The 18183-nt window shown below is 34.4% G+C and overlaps 1 protein-coding gene across 7 annotated transcripts in view; it reads left to right on the forward strand.

The window, feature by feature from the left end:
- The window catches only part of GRIA4 (glutamate ionotropic receptor AMPA type subunit 4), a 370821-nt gene that overhangs the window by 270996 nt on the left and 81642 nt on the right, over positions 1 to 18183 (forward strand). For all 7 annotated transcript variants that reach the window (XR_003115686.1, XM_025357619.1, XM_025357623.1 and 4 more), the window contains 2 exons: positions 4870 to 4923; positions 15486 to 15644. Coding sequence is in view for 6 of the 7 variants with exons in the window: in XM_025357619.1 (XP_025213404.1) it covers positions 4870 to 4923; positions 15486 to 15644 (213 nt within the window). In the remaining variant the exon portion in view is untranslated. The remainder of the gene's footprint in view (positions 1 to 4869; positions 4924 to 15485; positions 15645 to 18183) is intronic.

Here is an 18183-nt window from a genome sequence, read left to right on the forward strand (position 1 = left end):
TAGTATTTTGGGGTCTGAAGTACTTTATTTTTCCTACCCCATTTTACATCACAGCCCTGAAACTGAAGTCCTACTGTTATCTTACAAGGTTGTAGTTTAAGTCTGTTGTTTGTGTGCAAAAGCCCCTTGCCTTATATTTTTCTTTTGATAGAACTGAAGTGATACTAAAGCTTTTGTTTTTATCTGCAATAAAATATTTTAAAGCATTTTGAAAGTCAACATTTGGGGAACATTTCAGAGTCTGGAATTTCTGTAGAAAAAGAGGACTAGTGAAAGTGACGGCCCTCATGACAATAAGTTTACAACATTTATCAGTATCATGGCCCTAACACCTCTGAATATGTTGTGCCATTTTCTCCATGTCACTGAATTCTCTGGAGCATGAAAACAACTGAGAGAGAAATTTCCAGTTGACTTATAAGATCAAATTAAGAGAAAAACCAATTATTTCTATTCTAGTGTGTCACTGTATGTCTTTACTTGGAAGACCATGTTCAATGGAATGATCACAGCCTGGTAGTAATAGTTAGAAATAATATACAGCAACTTTTATAGAAAGACCCCTGAGTACCTTATAAACCATTGATATGTAAAGGATCAATGTAAAATCTGATTGTGGATTAAAGGCCAAACTATCATTAATTTGCAAGTCTCATATTGACCTTAATATATTAGTGTTTTTAACATTTGTACCCTGATTAACTTCTTTATTCATTCCTTGAGTCAATATTTATAGACACTATAATGAATAGACACTAGTCTATTCATTCTTAAAAGTCTGCCTTGTTCTCTTAAGCAAGTGATATCACTTCTTGAAACCCACTGCATTCCCCTTATTCTGCTCTGTATTTTAGCCATTTCTGTGAGTCTCATCCCCTTATGAGATAATAAACCCCCTTGTAACAGCAGCACTGACAGACTTATCTTTATAATCATTAAATCTCTTAGCCTTAATCCTATAGGTAGGAAGCACTCCATTGACATTTGTTGAACTAAAGTGAACTGAAAAGTGAAGTCAATATGGAAAAGTGTCCTGATTCATTTTCTCCAATTTCCATCAAAGACTAAGGATTTGGAAGTTGCATTCTTGAAGATTGGTATGCCATAATTTGTTAATAAAACAGTTAAAAATCACAGTGTTTGTACCTGGCATTCACCTTATTAATATGCATAGGCCTGATTGCCTGATTATAGAACTTAATTATTTGACCAGCACCATGGATATTCCTAAACAACTCTCTGCTTCTTAAAAAACAAAAACAAAAACCCGCACACAGGGAAAAAATGTAATGACAAGAATCAAGTAGTGACTTCTCTTAAACACATTATTTTCGTAAGGATAATCATCGTTGAGAGTGTATGATTGATCCTTTCTAACCTATTCTACAAAACTCTAAACAGACACTTGATCATTATTTTTAGTCTAGTTGTACCCTCTGTTTCTTTTAAAAATATGAAATATGCAGATTCTCTGCCCCTACAGTTTTCTGTCTTTAGGAAAGACCATAATTAATTTTGCAACCAAGTACTCACCCTGGGCATTGTTTTCACATAACAACTAAGCCAACCACACTTGTGTGAAGACAATATTCCTATCTTTCAACTCAAACTGTTTCTTTTCCCTATTTTCATATTTTTAAAAGAGCAATTACATAGGAGATACAAGGTTTGGTCTGCACCCACAGTCAACTCATTCAAATTTATTCTTTACAGAAGATATTCTTCACTTTTGTTGAGAGGATGAAAGCCATGTGAAATCACAAATGACACTTTCAGTTTTACACAATCATTTAAAAATAAGCAACACTCTATTTACAGGATACCACTCAATGGATTGTAAATCGAATTTTTTCACAAAGAAACTAAGGCAGTGAGAACTTCACAGCGTTTGTGCAGTACATTTGTTTTTTTCTCAGCCAGGATCTGGCTCAGCAGAGATACTGATGCCCCTAGCATCACCAGCCAGGTAAATAAATCTCCAGATCACTACTCCCCAAGCTCTTAGTTTCCAGAATGTTGATGCATATGGAGCTCTGCAAGACCTTTTATGCCAGGAATTTTGTCCCTGTCAGTTCCTTGTGGTATTATAAGTCCTCACCCTTTGAAAATTTGTTGTATAAGCTTTAATTTATTATAGTTTTTTGCTAAACAATCTTGAATGGACAATGAGTTCTCTATGGAGACACCCAGTGCAGAATTTTTACTGGTTCCGCATCTTTTTAACATTTACAAGAATTTGCACTTAAAATGGATTTTTAAAATAAAACTGACACATTTTTGACTGTAGTCACAAAGAAATCACAAGCTGAGAGTGTTAAGAAATAAGAGGCAGGGTGGGGACAGGGGCTTAGAGAGAGTGCAAAAAGGCTTAAATAGCCACACCAGAAAAACATATAGTGAATCAGCAAGAGATAAATAATGGATTGCTGAGTGGCAACAACCCCTGCTGAAGCCAAATAGCAGGAATCTGTAGTAGACTCCATAATAGAATATGCCATTTCCTGGCTGAGTACCATCAAGCATCCTCCTGATAATTATCTTTTGCACAAGCTAGACTGGAGATTCCCAGAGAATAAGATGGCTCCATCCTGCTCCACCCATGTTAAATTACTCAAGTCTAGATTGCCCAATATGACACCTAATTCAGCTATTTCACAAACCGAGCTTTCTCCACAATCTCATCTATTTGCTGCTTGTCCTCATCTTCATGGAAAGATTCTCAAGGAAAGTTCTATTTTAGATAAATTGTGGACTAGGTAAATCTGGCAATATAAAACATGGAGAAAGGTTATATAAAATATTATAAATGTGTAGCTGAACTTCCAAGAAAGTAAAGAAAATCTTCAGCGGCCAAAAATGACAGGCAGCTGTGATGAAGGAAATTGCCAGATTGGGTAGGCTGATTCGGCATTTAATGCTTTCCCAAGAACAGAAGCTTTGTGTTCAGTCAATTCAATACATAAAGCCAGACCATTGAAGGCCAACAGCCCAATAAAAGGGTATAGTTGAAAAAATTCTGTCACCTGTACAGAGTCAACTAAGTGTTTTCTGCCTTGGCCTAGGCTTAGTGTAGTGAGGAAAGTATCTTCCTTCAGAATTTGTCATCACAGCCTTGTTCTTGAGACAGATTGTATTTTGAATTTATACCACACACTGTGGTCTGGGAATCTAGAAGCTGAGAACTTATCATAAAACTGGCCCCAGGCCAGTGATACCAATGTTGCAGTATCTATTAGAAGCAAACAGAAAACATCTTTGGAGGGTTATTTTAAGAGATATTGGCAGTGAATTTCCCAGGATGGTTAAATGGCAATCAACCGTCATAGTCAGGAAGTACAACAAATCCTAAACAATATGAACAGAAATTAAAAAGTAAAAATCTAAACAACTTGTACTGAAACTGGAGAACATTTAAAACAGAAAGAAAGTCTTGAATGTAATCAAAACAAAAACATAAGATGAGAAGAAATTTTATTTCACCAATAGCCATGTATACAAAACTCTTTTCCAGCACAATTCATATGTTCTGATTTTATTTATTTTATTGTATTTCTTATTTGTGTGGGCACATAGTAGTATATGTATTTATGGGGTCCATGAGATGTTTTGATACAGGCATGCAATGAGTAATAATCACATTATGGAAAATGAGGTAACCATCCCCTCAAGCATTTATCCTTTGTGTTATAAACAATCCAATTACACCCTTTTAGTTATTTTTAAAATGTATAATTAAGTTATTATTGACTATAGTCACCCTGTTGTGCTATAAAATAGTATGTCTTATTCATTCTTTCCAGCTATTTTTTTCTGTGCCCATTAACCATTCGCACCTCCCTCCCACCCCCACTACCCTTCCCAGCCTCTGATAACCATTTTTCTACTCTCTATGTCCATCACATATTCTGATTTTAAAAGGGTTTTCCTATATTTTGTACAAAAGTCACTCAATTACACCGAATTGCTTGTATGGGATATTAAAATGCTTAAAATAATTTAATTTTTGTCTTTGACAATGAACATACATGAAAATTGTGGCTTTCACTGTTATCATTGACGACACCAGTGAAGTTACAAAGGGGCTCATTAGTAACTGAAATTAGATTTTCTCTTGTTGAAGGAATTTTCAGTTTTTCAGAGAATGAGAGTTGTAATCTCTAATGCAAAAATAAAACTGAACTATTAAAAGATCTCTAGTATTTTTTAAAAGATGTTTGAGTTTCCAATTTCCTAAACATTTCTGAAAACATTCTCAGAAAAAAAAAAAAAAAGAATCCAACAGAGAGAAAACCTTTTTGATTTTTTTTTTTCTTTTTGTAATTATAAGAAAACACTACTGTATTTATATACAGATGAGAATTCACTGAATATTTTCTGGCATCAGAGATGTCTATAAATAGATTGTGCCTTAGAAAAACCTTGCTTGCTACTCAACATACTCAGAGATGATTATTCTTACCCAATGAAGACACCGAGCAGCCTATCTTCCATTTTTATAAATTATCAATAAGTGAAGTACATCTAAATACTTCGGATGAAAATCATGTTAAGTTTCTACGTTGATGCATTCTCATGAGAAACATATGTAAATGTTGGTTCATAGCATTGTCATTCTTTTTAAGGAGATTATAACATTTCCTGAACGAGGTTGATAGAATGTGATTTAAATAAAACTGGTACTTTTCACCACTTATTTTGAATATGGCTTATCAATTCTTCTAACTAGAATACGTGACTTTTATTTTTTAAAAACCTATCATTTTCCCATGATGATTCTACATGGAATTATGCTAAAATAGTTAATAGTTTTAAAATAATATTTCAGTGAGTTAAAATTGATTTTTCTCTTATTTTCTTATATCTTCACAGATTGTAAGTGTTGGAAAGCATGTTAAAGGCTACCATTATATCATTGCAAACTTGGTAAGAACTTCTTATTTTCTACTTTTCATAAGAATTGCTCAAGCACACAAGATTATTTTAACTGTGCCTTAAAATAATGCTTCAATAAATAGACTACATTACTTACTAAGCTTTTAATAACACATGTGATATTTTATTATAATGATTATTAAATTTCATAAGTAGAATTCAATATAATTTTATGCAGATTAGCTTGGTATCTGCTAAAGAGACCTTTAAAAGAATTAATAATGGTTATTTTGCTACGATACCACTTGTCAAATTAAATAATTTTCTCTGTCTAAATGATAAATGCTACTTTATAGATAAAGATAGCCAATATTTGGATATTACAAGAATGATCTAAACTAACAGCTATGTTCTCTAATTTTAAGAATAACTGTATATAATGGCTATATAAGCAAATCTTTTAAATGAGAGTAATGCAAATTTTTAAAAATTATGTCAACTTTTCACATGTCATATACAAATGGCTAACAAACAAGGCACATCCATTTTTATGAAATTCTTAAAGGCCTGAGAGAAATCCTTTTAGATATCTTGACAAGGCTCATTGAATATGTCTTGTTAACCATGCAGTATAGGAGGTAGATTGTACATGGAGCGGTCCATCCTCTCTTGTTTTACTATAAAGGACCATTTGCCCTAAGGGCCTGATTCCCAAAGTGATTTACACTGGAGAAGTTAAGGATGTTTTCTCCTTTTTCCATTTTTATGACACTTTTTTTTTTTTTTTTTTTTGAGACGGAGTCTTGCTCTGTCGCCCAGGCTGGAGTGCATTGGCACAATCTCAGCCCACTGCAAGCTGCGCCTCCCAGGTTCAAGCCATTCTCCTGCCTCAGCCTCCCAGAGTAGCTGGGACTACAGATACCTGCCACCACGCCCGGCTAATTTTTTGTATTTTTAGTAGAGACGGGGTTTCACCATGTTAGCCAGGATGATCTCGATCTCCTGACCTCGTGATATGCCCGCCTCGGCCTCCCAAAGTCCTGGGATTACAGGCATGAGCCACTGCGTCCAGCCCTTTTTATTTTTTATGACTATCTTGCGCTTAAACAGGAAAGAAACTGAAGGATGCAAAAGAGATTCAGATCTACCCATTCTTTCCATATGGCAAGTGTACTGTCCCACTTTGAGACAGGAATTTTCAGTCTTTAGTGAACTGGGTTTGGTTGTGGATCTGAGATATTAAAATACAGCAATATACGGTGAACCATTATATTGTGCTTCTTAGATAAAGTATAATCTTGCGACTTAATGGATTATCATGAAAATACTGAGAAATTTTGACTTATCTTTTTCATTGCTTTTAGTAGGCCGTTTTAGTAGAGTGTTTCACTATTTTTTATAAAAATATAAAATTTAAGACAAATGTATTCTGATATTAATTACTATAAGAGAAAAAACTTAGGATTATGAGATATCTGTAAGTACAGTAAATTGTACCATGAGACTCTAATGACTTTTATAGCAAATAGGAGGTTTTGTCATCTATTCTTACAAACAACAGAATTGAGGGGAAAAAAATCAATATGTAGACTATCATTCCAGAAATGAGTTGTTGACATGGGCAGTTAAAATAAATAAATCAGTACAAGATGGAATGAATTAATATTTGTAACACTCCAAAGGATATCATAAACAGCCCTGGGAGATGGCAGTGTATTTAAGTTATCTAGAGTTCCAGTACATGAAGTAGAAAACCATTTTTGTTTGCAGTAGGGACTAGAACCATCACTTTCACTAAAAATCAGCAAGTTTTATTATATGTGGTTGATATCTTTGTAATACATGATCAGATCAGTGACTGCCATGGACATACATTATAATATAGTGTATTAATATGGATTAGATTGACTTATTCATTTGTCCCTAAAGGACTCTTACTTATAACACTAGAGTAGTTTTTATTTTATTGAGCCAATCAACAACTATTTTTGAGAGCTATGTGCATAAGATTCTCAAATGTGAAGTCAATCCAGAATCAAAATGAAAGATGACATCAACATCATACTTAAGGTTGAAAGACTGAATGATTTTCCCCTAAAATCAGGAACAAGATAAGAGTGTCCCCTCTCACCACTTCTATTGAACACTGTATTGAAGGTTCTATTACAGATATTTAGGTAAAATAAATAAATAAAAGGCATCCAGATTGAAAAGGAAGAAGATTATATGTATATAAAAATACTAAGGAATCAAAATATATTTGTAGAACTAATAAGTTCCGCAAGGTTGCAGAATGCAAGGTGAATATACAACAGTTTGTTGTATGTCTATATATTAGCAATACATATTCTAAAAATTAAACCAAGAAAACATTTCATTGATAATTTACAATTACAATTTACAATTAATGGAGAACTGTTATACTTAAACCAACTCATCAAGGGTGATTTAACAGTATTAGTAAAAACTGATGTCTACAGTAACAATTCTTACTTGTGATTGGGTGGTTACAAATATTCTGGAATATTTAAAATATTCTGTAGTCACAATGTAGAATATAAAAGCAGAAGGTATGAAGTCCAACCCATATTTACCAAAAAGAGAAGAATGAAATTTAGCAGACATCAATATGTGATGCATGAAATTGGGTCATGAATTTACAAACATGCATTTTTGTAAAAGTCAAGGACCTCCCTTATTTGAACAATGAGATCACTTGGACTCGGGAAGGGGAACATCATACACCGGGGCCTATGGGGTGGGGGGGAGGGATTGCATTGGGAGTTATACCTGATGTAAATGACGAGTTGATGGGTGCTGACGAGTTGATGGGTGCAGCACGCCAACATGGCACAAGTATACATATGTAACAAACCTGCACGTTATCCACATGTACCCTAGAACTTAAAGTACAATAATAATAATAATAATAATAATAATAATAATAATAATAAAAACAAGGTTAACTCTCTGGAGAAACTGAGTTTAAATATAGGTGTTCTTTAGATTCTTTAAAAATGATAATCTTTTAAACCAAGAAACAAAGTAAGGAATGTCACCAAAACACTGGCTTCCTAATGGTCTTTAAATTCTTTGGCTGAAATGCAGAAAGCAGATTTCACATACTTAAACAAAATAATAGGCAATTTGTTTGTAAATAAGGATGCAAATAGGTTGTGAATGCTCTCTGGCATTATTTTAAATTGTCTTGTCATTATAAGTTGAACTTTTCTTCTTCAATTAACAGCCATTCAATCTCCTTCATCATTCTATCCTGATAAAATGAGAATACATTTATGTATTCTATGCCCCTCTGATCTTAGCTTTTGGAGCTATTGCAGTGTGCTGGCGTCTCACCTCCAACCAGGCCAAAAAAAGTAGAAATCCTTTCCCTTAATACTCAAGCCTGAACCTGCAGAAGGTCCAAGAGGGTCCACAGGGAGCTAACATCATCTGAATAGTATGAGCTATGCCTGATATCTAATTGAATGGGCATGCCCCGCCCTGATTCTTGAAATTTTTCTGTGTTTATCTCTGCCACTATATTTAACAATTGGATATTAAGTGTGAGTAAAACTTGTTAGAAATGAAAGATTGCTGCTATTCTTTTTTCTTTTCTATGTCCTATATGGGATTTGTATGTGGGTGCATGTATGTTTTATTAAACCCATCATCTAGAGGTACTGGTGAAAGCGTATTATATCGCAATAGATTAAATTCTGTTCCAAAAATTTCCCAGAGAAGTAGAGGCAGGAAAACCTTATCTGTCAGTTGGTTTATCCTAGTCTGTTTCTTAGAGATTCATGTAAGAAAATTGCTTCCCTACTTTGCCCCTAGACTTACTCTTTCCTAGTTCTTCTTTCATTTAGCTGCCAGTTATTTTTTAAAGACAAGTATGATGATATTGTTTGCTTAAATTTTTTATTGGCCTCAGGCTGCAAATACAGTAAAAGACATCATATTTTTCATGACCTGATTCCCCATGGGTTTTCCAAACTTACTTGCTAATACGTGTCTCACTTCTCCTCAGAGTTTGAATGTCTCTCCAAATGACATATTGTGCCAACTCTGAGTCATTGCCCCAGTTCTTACCACCATCTTCCAGAGTAAGCATTCAAAACCTAAGCACTGCTCTACTTAAATATTTTAGGAAAAAGGATTTGCACTCTTGAACTTAATGCACAAAGCCCTTTAAGATTTTGTCCCTACTTGACCCCAGTCTTTCCCACTCCACCCCACAACTATCCCTTCTTCAGATCAAACTAATTCCCAGGCTCCTAATGCAGCTTTCCTTTTCCCAGCTTTGTTTAGGTTGTTATCTCTATCAGGAGGTGTTTACCCCATTCAATCCCAGTCAGTGGTTACAGTCACTTCTGGAAAGCTATCCCTAAATATCCACTTTGATAGTCTCTTCTCTGGGTTCTCAGACTACCCTGAGTACCTGTGTACTCATAGTATAGAACTTATTCTTGTTTTTTCATTTACCAAATTATTATTTTATACCCCCTCTGTACCAGGTACTGTCCAACATCCCATGGCACAACTGCAAATAAAACATTAGCACACTGCAAGTTCACTGAAGGCAGGAATAATGTCTCTTTCTTTAACCTTATAAAAGAGTCCTTATCCCTATTCTTTATCTGTTGAACTCCTGCTTATCCTCTAGCACCCAGTTTATGTTATTGTAATTGTTTTTGTTATTATAATTGCTTTAATTTGGCCTTAAAAAAGATTTTTGATAGAAAAATGAGGTTCAGTGTAATTTAGCCAGGATCTCACAGATCTGAATTCTCAAAGAAAAGTTTGAAGTTCTGGCCTGTCTGATTGCAAAGAATAAATACACAAATAAATAAACAACTTAGGGAATAATGCCACCAAGTGACCATTTACTTAAGCATCTCCCACAGCACCCATCAGGGGGACCTAGCATTAAACACATTGCTCTGTATTGATATTCACTCCTCTAGCAGTCAAATAATTTAAATATGGCCACCAATAGCAACAAGGAACAGTTGACATTTGTCCCATTTGCAAGACAAATTCTTAGAATCTTGTTCTCATTTAGATTTTTTTATTTTATAAAGTATTATTTAATTTACATCTAGGAGAACACCTGGCTCAATCATTAAAAAGATATAAAATTACAAAATGTTCTGGATATATATAATTAAAGATGAACTGAACCTGTTTCTTACCTATCCTCCACCATCTCACACACATACACCATTCAGGCCTCATTCAGAACATAAAGGAAATTAAACATTAGGATACAGAAAGCAAAGTGACTTGTTTACATTTAGGTGTCTGGTTAGTTTCAGAATGGAGAGTAGACATGCTTCCCAGAATTTGCAGTCTAGCACGTTTTTATTGAAGTGTAGTGACCCTAGTTAAGATTCCATCAACTTGGCGACGTTGTTTTACTTTTGCACTTCCCGTTTTTTAACTTTTCTGCATTAAGCATATCTGACTCTACCATCTATCTACATGCACATGGAAAGTACATACTTTAAGTCAATTTCTTAACTAACCAATTTTTACAACATGGTAAGGGAGCAATTTCCCCCATTCTATTTGACGTTCCTTCCATTAATTGCACCGCAGCTATCTCATATGATTTAGTCAACCTATGAACCTGAAATGCAAAATACAGCAGAAATGTTACCTAAATTAAGTAAAACTTAAAGATTGAGCATTTATTAAACAGTGATAAGATGATAGACTTGTAAATTTACATAGTCATCAGGATATCTGATACCTATAATTTTAAACATTTTATTTTCCCCCAAAAGATGTATGAACTACAAATAGAAATTAAAGAAAAACCAAGTTGGATGTTACTCTAGAGAGGGGTAATTAACCATTGTGAAATCCAAGCAAAGTAGTAGCTCATTTTAACAAGTAGAAAGCCTTTCCCTTGATCTCCCCCTGCCCTCAGGGACATTATTTACTTAGTCACTTAACTACTAATTTCCTCCTGACTATAGAGTGAATAATTTTATTACAATGTTGCCCAGGAACTCTCAGTTCCACTATATTCTTCGGATAGAAACTGAAATCAAAATGGCCACTAAAATAAAAGTTTCTGAGAAAACTGCTTCACAGTCTAGATCCTATCAATTTTCTATATGAAATTGTAAGAAAATATATGAAAGGAAAAATATTGCCTGTGCGCAAAACAGACATAGCTGAAATTAACTGAGTCACCCACCATTCATTCAAAGCATAACTGAAAAGGGTTTATAATCAGACATGGCAATTTTTTCCTTTACCTTCAGCATAAGAACAGGATGGACTCTGAGAAATGTGAACTATTATTTATCAGCCAGACTTTACATCAGATGATTTTTCTGAAGGCTGCAGCTTTGCCTCTTTATCCTGCAGCTGTGGATAACGCTATGAAAGAAGGTTTGGCAGACCTTCTATTTCAGCCATGGTTGAAAGAAAATAATAATGTCGTCAATTAGCAGCTAATGCAATAGTTGAATTACTGTGGCTTTTAGAAAACATTGGAATCATTTGCCTGCCTGTGGGTCTGCCCTATACTCTGATAGAAGCAAACAAATGTTCAACTGACATTTTACTAGCTGGAGATTGATGGACAGTGTTTTTCCCATTTCAGAAACATAGGCTTACTTTCTGGTGTCTAGCTTCTTTATCAACAAAATGAGAATGTAACTGATGAACTGTCAAATTAGTGGGCATATAATAGGCATGAAATAAATATTTGTTGAGTGACTTAATTGATAATAGTGATCATTTACTGAATTCAAACCAGATGTGCTGGATACCATAGCATTCTCATTCTCATTTTGAATGTGGAAGGTATAAGGTTAGAAAGTAACAGAAGTGGAATTCAAAGTGTGGGCTTTTCCAGGGGTTACAGTATCACACTGCCTTTCCTATAGATAGTATGATAATAAAATTTAAAACACCTCTGTGTAAGAATATGCAGGAGTATAAGGTGAAAAAGACAAACTCAAGAGGTGGTTTGTATGACTGAAATCTTAGCTCTACCATACATTTGCTGGATGGCTTCGAATAGTTTTTCTTCACCCCCCGAGCCTGTTTTCATATCTATAGGATAAGGCTAATAATAGGATCTATCTCATAACCTTGTTATGAAAACTAAACTAGATCAATAATCTGTGTAATGTGCTTAGCACAATACCTGGCATATAATAAGATCAGCATATAATAGCTGTTAGCTCATATACCTGGGCCTCTTTGACAGCAATTTTGCTCAGTTGCCAGTAGACTCATATATTTTTTCTTAGATAGCCAAAGAGCAATGCATATATGTTGGTTGGGAAGACAATCTACTTCATTATAAAAGAAAAAGGAGGAGGAGAAGGAGGAGGAAGGGAGGGAGGGAAGAGGAAAGGAAAGAAACAATCTGAAGACTCCAAAACCATAGCCAAGGTGCATTCAGAAAGACAAGCAACTCCAAGTCCTCATTACTTCTTACTCTAACTGCAGGATTATTGCTACACATTTTATTCCCACCAAAAAATGGACAAAACACTCTCCCTTCATTCTCTCAGCAAATTGAAGCATATTCATATTTTCAAAAGAACCTTTACTAAATACTAAGAGAAAACAAAAAGAAAGCAATTACAAAAGCTACAAGTTCATGCGTGTGTGTGTGTGTGTGTGTGTGTGATTTACTTTTCTCTGAGCTAATACCTATGGCTTCATTAATTCACTTCCTTAATATGCTTTTTGTTGTCTTCTTGCTATTGTCTGGTTTACACTTTGTAGGGAGTCAGGTATAAAACATAGATGATAAATGGGTAGATAATATAGATGGAAGATAGATAAATGACAGATAATTGGTAGACAGGTGATGGATAATAGATAGATGATAGATAATGGACAGATATAGATACATACATACATACACGGATAGATAAATAATAGAAAATGTGTAGACAATAGATATGATAGATGAGACGGAAGGAAGGAGGGAGGGAGAGAAAAACAAACAAACAAATAAATAAATAAACAAATAATTGTCCAGATTTTTGAATCCTTGACAACTACCTCTAGGCAAGAAGGGATAGCATCCTTACCTCCCCGCTTCTTCGCTCCATCTGGTGGTCACCATCTTTTTTCCTGCCACACAGAAGTCCATGAATGGCCTATCTGGCTTTCGTCCCTTGGACTACCATTTCTCAGGACACTAAGACTGATTCCATGACTTTGCTATTGTGAATACTGCTGCAATAAACATATGAGTGCTGGTGTCTTTTTGACAAAATGATTTATTTCCCCTTGGGTATATACCTAGTGGTGGGATTGCTAGGTCAAATGTTAGTTCTATTTTTAGTCCTTTGAGAAATCTCCATCCTGTTTTCCATACGGGTTGTACTAATTCAAATTCTCACCAACAGTTGCAGTTTTTCTGTTTTCCCTTTTCTCCACATCCTCACCAGCATCTGTTATTTTTTGAGTTTTAAATAATAGCCATTCTGACTGGTGTGAGATGGCATTTCATTGTGGTTTTAATTTTTTCTCTGATGATTAGTGATGTTGAGCATTTTTTCACGTTTGCTGGCTATTTGTATGTTGTCTTTTGGGAAGTATCTGTTCATGCCCTTTGCTCTTTTTTAAATGAGGTTATTTGGTTTTTATTTGTTGATTTAAGTTCCTTATAGATTCTGAGTATTAGTACTTTGTCAGATGCATAGTTTGCAAATATTTTCTCTCATTCTGTAGGTTGGCTGTTTACTCTGTTGATTGTTTCTTTTGCTGTGCAGAAGCTCTTTAGTTTAATTAGGTCCCATTAGTGTATTTTTGTTTTTTTTCATTTGCTTTTGAGGTCCTAGTCATAAATTCTTTGTCTAGGCCAATATCCAGAAGAGTTTTTCCCAGATTTTCTTGTAGGATTTTTGTATTTTCACATCTTATGTCGTCTTTAATCTATCTTAATTTTTGTATACGGTGAAAAGTAGGAGTCCAGTCTTCTGCATAGGGCCAGTTTCCCCAACATTATTTATTGAATAGAGTATCCTTTCCCCTTGTTTATTTTTCTTAACATTGTCAAAGATCAGTTGGTTGTAGGTATGTGACTTTATTTCTGGTTTCATTATTGTGTTCCATTGATCTATGTGTCTATTTTTGTACAAAAACCATGCTGTTATGGTTACTATAGCCTTACAGTATAGTCTTAAGTCAGATAATGTGATGCCTCTGGCTTTGTTCTTTTTGCTTAAGATGGCTTTGGCTATTCAAGCTTTTTATTAGTTCCATATGAATATTAGAATTGTTCTTTCTAATTCTGCAAGAAATAATGTTGGTAATTTGATAGGAATTGCATTGAATCTGTAGATTGTTTTGGGCAATGTAATCATTTTAATGACATTTATTCTTCCTATCCGTGAGCATGGGATGTTTTTCCATTTTTATGTGTCATCTATTATTTATTTCATCAGTGTTTGGTAGTTTTCCTTGTAGAGGTCTCTAACCTTCTTGGTTAAATGCATTCCTGGATATTGTGTGTGTGCGTGTGTGTGTGTGTGGCAATTTTAAATAAGATTGAGTTCTTGATTTGGTTCTCAGCTTCAGTGTTATTGGCTATAGAAATACAACTGATTTGGAGGCATTAATTTTGTATCTTGAAACTTTACTGCAGTTGTTTATCAGACATGGTAGTCTTCTGGAGGAGTCTTTAAGATTTTCTAGGTATACGATGATGTCATTAGTGAATAGAGATAATTTGACTTCCTCTTTTTCCTATTTGAATGCCTTTTTTTCTCTTTCCTGATTGTTCTGGCTAAGATTGGAAGTACTATGTTAAATGCAAGTCGTGAGAGTGGACATCCTTGTCTTGTTCCAGTTATTAGGAATAATGCTTCAAGCTTTTGCCCTGTCAGAATTATATTTGCTGTGGGTTTGTCATAGATGGTTTTAATTATTTTGAGATATGTTCTTTTGATGCCTAGTTTTTTGAGGATTTTTATCATGAAGGTGTGTTGCATTTTATCAAATGCTTTTTTATGTATCTGTTGGGAGGATCGTATGGTTTTTGTTTTTAATTCTGTTTATTTGGTGAATCACATTTATTGCTTTGCGTATGTTAAACCATCCTTGCATCCCTGGAATAAAACCTACTTGATCACAGTGAGTTATCTTTTTGATGTGCTGCTGGATTTGGTGTGCAGTATTTTGTTGATGATTTTTATATCTGTGTTCATAAGGGATGCTGGCTTGTAGTTTTCATTTTTGTTGTGTCCTTGCCAAATGTTGGTATCAGTATGATACTAGTTTCATAGAATGAGTTAGTGAGAAACAGGAGATTTTTTGATGCAATCATATTTATCTCCTGTATGCCCCTTTATACTTCATAAAAGGCAATCAGAGGCATTCAAGAAATACTTGATTTGGACTGAAATAAAAACATATCTTTGTCTCATTTATTGGATTTTGAATTACAGAATTTAACAGCTAAATAGATATAGTTAGATTTTCCACATCTTCTTTATCATTTTCCACATTTTTAGCCATTGCTTTATTTAAAATCTTTTAATCTGTATAGGCCATTAATTTATGTTACTATTGAAGAGCTGCCATGTATAATAAACTAAATTTAACAATCTTTGTATCAATTTTTATAGGGATTCAAGGACATTTCTCTTGAGAGGTTTATACATGGTGGAGCCAATGTTACTGGATTCCAGTTGGTAGATTTTAATACACCTATGGTAATCAAACTAATGGATCGCTGGAAGAAACTAGATCAGAGAGAGTATCCAGGATCTGAGACTCCTCCAAAGGTATTTGTTTATTTTTATCTACTGTATTACTGATAGTTTCAAAATTTAAGATGGAAAGTTCATTATACAGATTTTCCAGTAACATTTTGCCAAACATAGAATGGCATGGGAAAAAAGCATTTTGTCTTTATAACTGCCTTGCACATGCACTTAATAATTTCTAAATTTCTGTATTTAAGAGTAGAGTTGCTAGACATTAGCTCAAGCACTTTACTATTATTATTACAGTACTATACATATGAATTTTCTTGCAGAATTATATATATTTTTTAATTGCTAACTAAATACTTCAAATGTGAAAGAGCATCTGTAACTTTTCTTCCACACAGAAATCTTCATGAAGTGATTTACAATGAGTAGGCAAATCAGGAAATTAGCAGAAATGTAAAATATACAAGCTTCTGCAAAAGTTCTCTTTCTAATTAACAGTGAAAAATCTGGTTGTTTTAATTGTTTTCTGACTGATATTGTGAAAGTATGCTATTAATATTTGCTCAGCAAAGGTTGGTAAATTTCTGATCATAAGCATATTTGATCAAACTAAACAGATAGATGACTTTCTTAGACCTCATGATAAATTATGGCATAATGTTTCTTAAACTCCAACTTAGTGGTTTGAGCCCCTACCTAATAAGGCACCATCATCAACATTTGTTAATCTATTACTAACAGTGTATTCCAGTAAAAAGTTTTATATGTAATTTGAAAATTCAAGCCTAGGAAAAACACGATCTAAGGCTAAAAGGTCTCAGCTCTGCTTCTATTTTCTAATTATAATATTTCATAGTGGCTATGTTAATTTCTTCTCAGAAATACTGGAATTTTGCCAGCTCTGCATACCATCTTCACTGCCTTATAAAATCACAGAATTTCAAAACAGAACATTAAATGGATGTCTACTATGTGTCAAGCACGGTTGTCCAATCCTTTGATTTTACAGATAAATACATGCAAATTATTAAATTGATATGTTAGTTGGCAGTCCTTGAGTCAGGGACCAGATTCATGGAATACACAGGATATAATTATTTTAATGTCTCCTATTTGATTATATCCAACTAGACTCGTCTATGCTATAGCTTTGGCCTCTGTTATATAATCGTCTCATCATTCACAACTCTTGGCATGATGCTAGGCATTCAGTAGCCATTTAATAAATAAATGCAGTACAATTAATTCTCATTATTCACAGTAGTTATATTCTATAAAGTCTCTTTAAATACTGAATAAGTAAATATAGAACTATTGCTCCCAGGGGTAATATAGGGTTAAGTTCTGCTAGCCTCTGGTTACAAACTTCTTGTGAACTATTCAGTACATAACCTTGTTTTATGCGTGTTTCTGTTTAAAGAAACCTTATTTAATGTATTGTTGGTTCACGGACATTGAACTCCTGGCCAACAGCACCGTGGCTCATGCCCGAATGTAGCTTATTTAACATGCACATTTTCTCCATAAGGCACATCACAACTTCCTTGCACTTGGGAACACTAAACAGCACGTCAACACTATGCTTTTGGGCCATGTTAAACAGTGAAATCATCAGCAAAAAGCACAAAACTGCAGAAAACATGGCACTAAATAGAACACAAAAAGGCCACTTGTTTACAGTATGAGAGCAGAAACAAGGAAACAGTGTTTCCTTGTGCAGCCACAGCTGGGACCTTGTGTGTTAGTTACTCAAATTTTTCACCACTCTATACAGTTCCACAAATAACCACAAAAGTGTCATAAGTATCGATTTAAGAGTCACAAATAAATATTAGCAAGGAGGAAAATTTGAAAATTTAGAATCCACAAATAATGAGGATTGATTATAATTAATTAAAGTGTACTCTTAAGTGTTCGATTTTTCAACCAATATTAAAAGCATGACTTCTGATCGTGTCACTTCCCTGCTTTAAAAAAATCTGGAATCAAGGTCTTCCATTTCATAGGCCAACCAAGACTTTACAGCTGCATGACCCTCTACCCCCTTTCTGATGCTCCAGCCAATGTGAGCTGCCCCTGCATTTCCTCACCCTTTATCACTCCCTGTGCACATGCTTTTACCTCAAAAGTCCTCCACCACCATGTCTACCTGTCGAAATCCAACCACCTTCCAAGGCTTTATCTCAAATTCCACTTTCCCTATGAAATCTTTTTTTTTTTTTTTTTTGTAAATGTGATTCCTTCCTGCCCGTACTCTCCATAGTATTTCATTGGGCAATTCTCATCAGGGATTTAATATAATTATTTGCACACTTACTGTTTCACTCATATAAACTCTCTGGGGCAGTAACCATCAAATACTCATCTTCGTAGTCTTCATGATTCCTAGCTAGAGTCTGGTACATTTTTCAAAGAGCTCTCAGATATGATATGAAATTTCATCCTCATAATAACCATAATAGAGTGTCACTATTATCTTGTTTCATTTCATTTTGCTCTGTTTTATACTCCATAGCCAAGAAAATGTGCTTCACATTCCCATAAACCTATGAGTCACAGAATTAAAATTCATCCCAGTTCTTTCTTCTCTAATCCCATACTTTTTCTA

The sequence above is a fragment of the Theropithecus gelada genome, chromosome 14 (assembly GCF_003255815.1).
Source record: "Theropithecus gelada isolate Dixy chromosome 14, Tgel_1.0, whole genome shotgun sequence".
Lineage (NCBI taxonomy): Eukaryota > Metazoa > Chordata > Mammalia > Primates > Cercopithecidae > Theropithecus > Theropithecus gelada.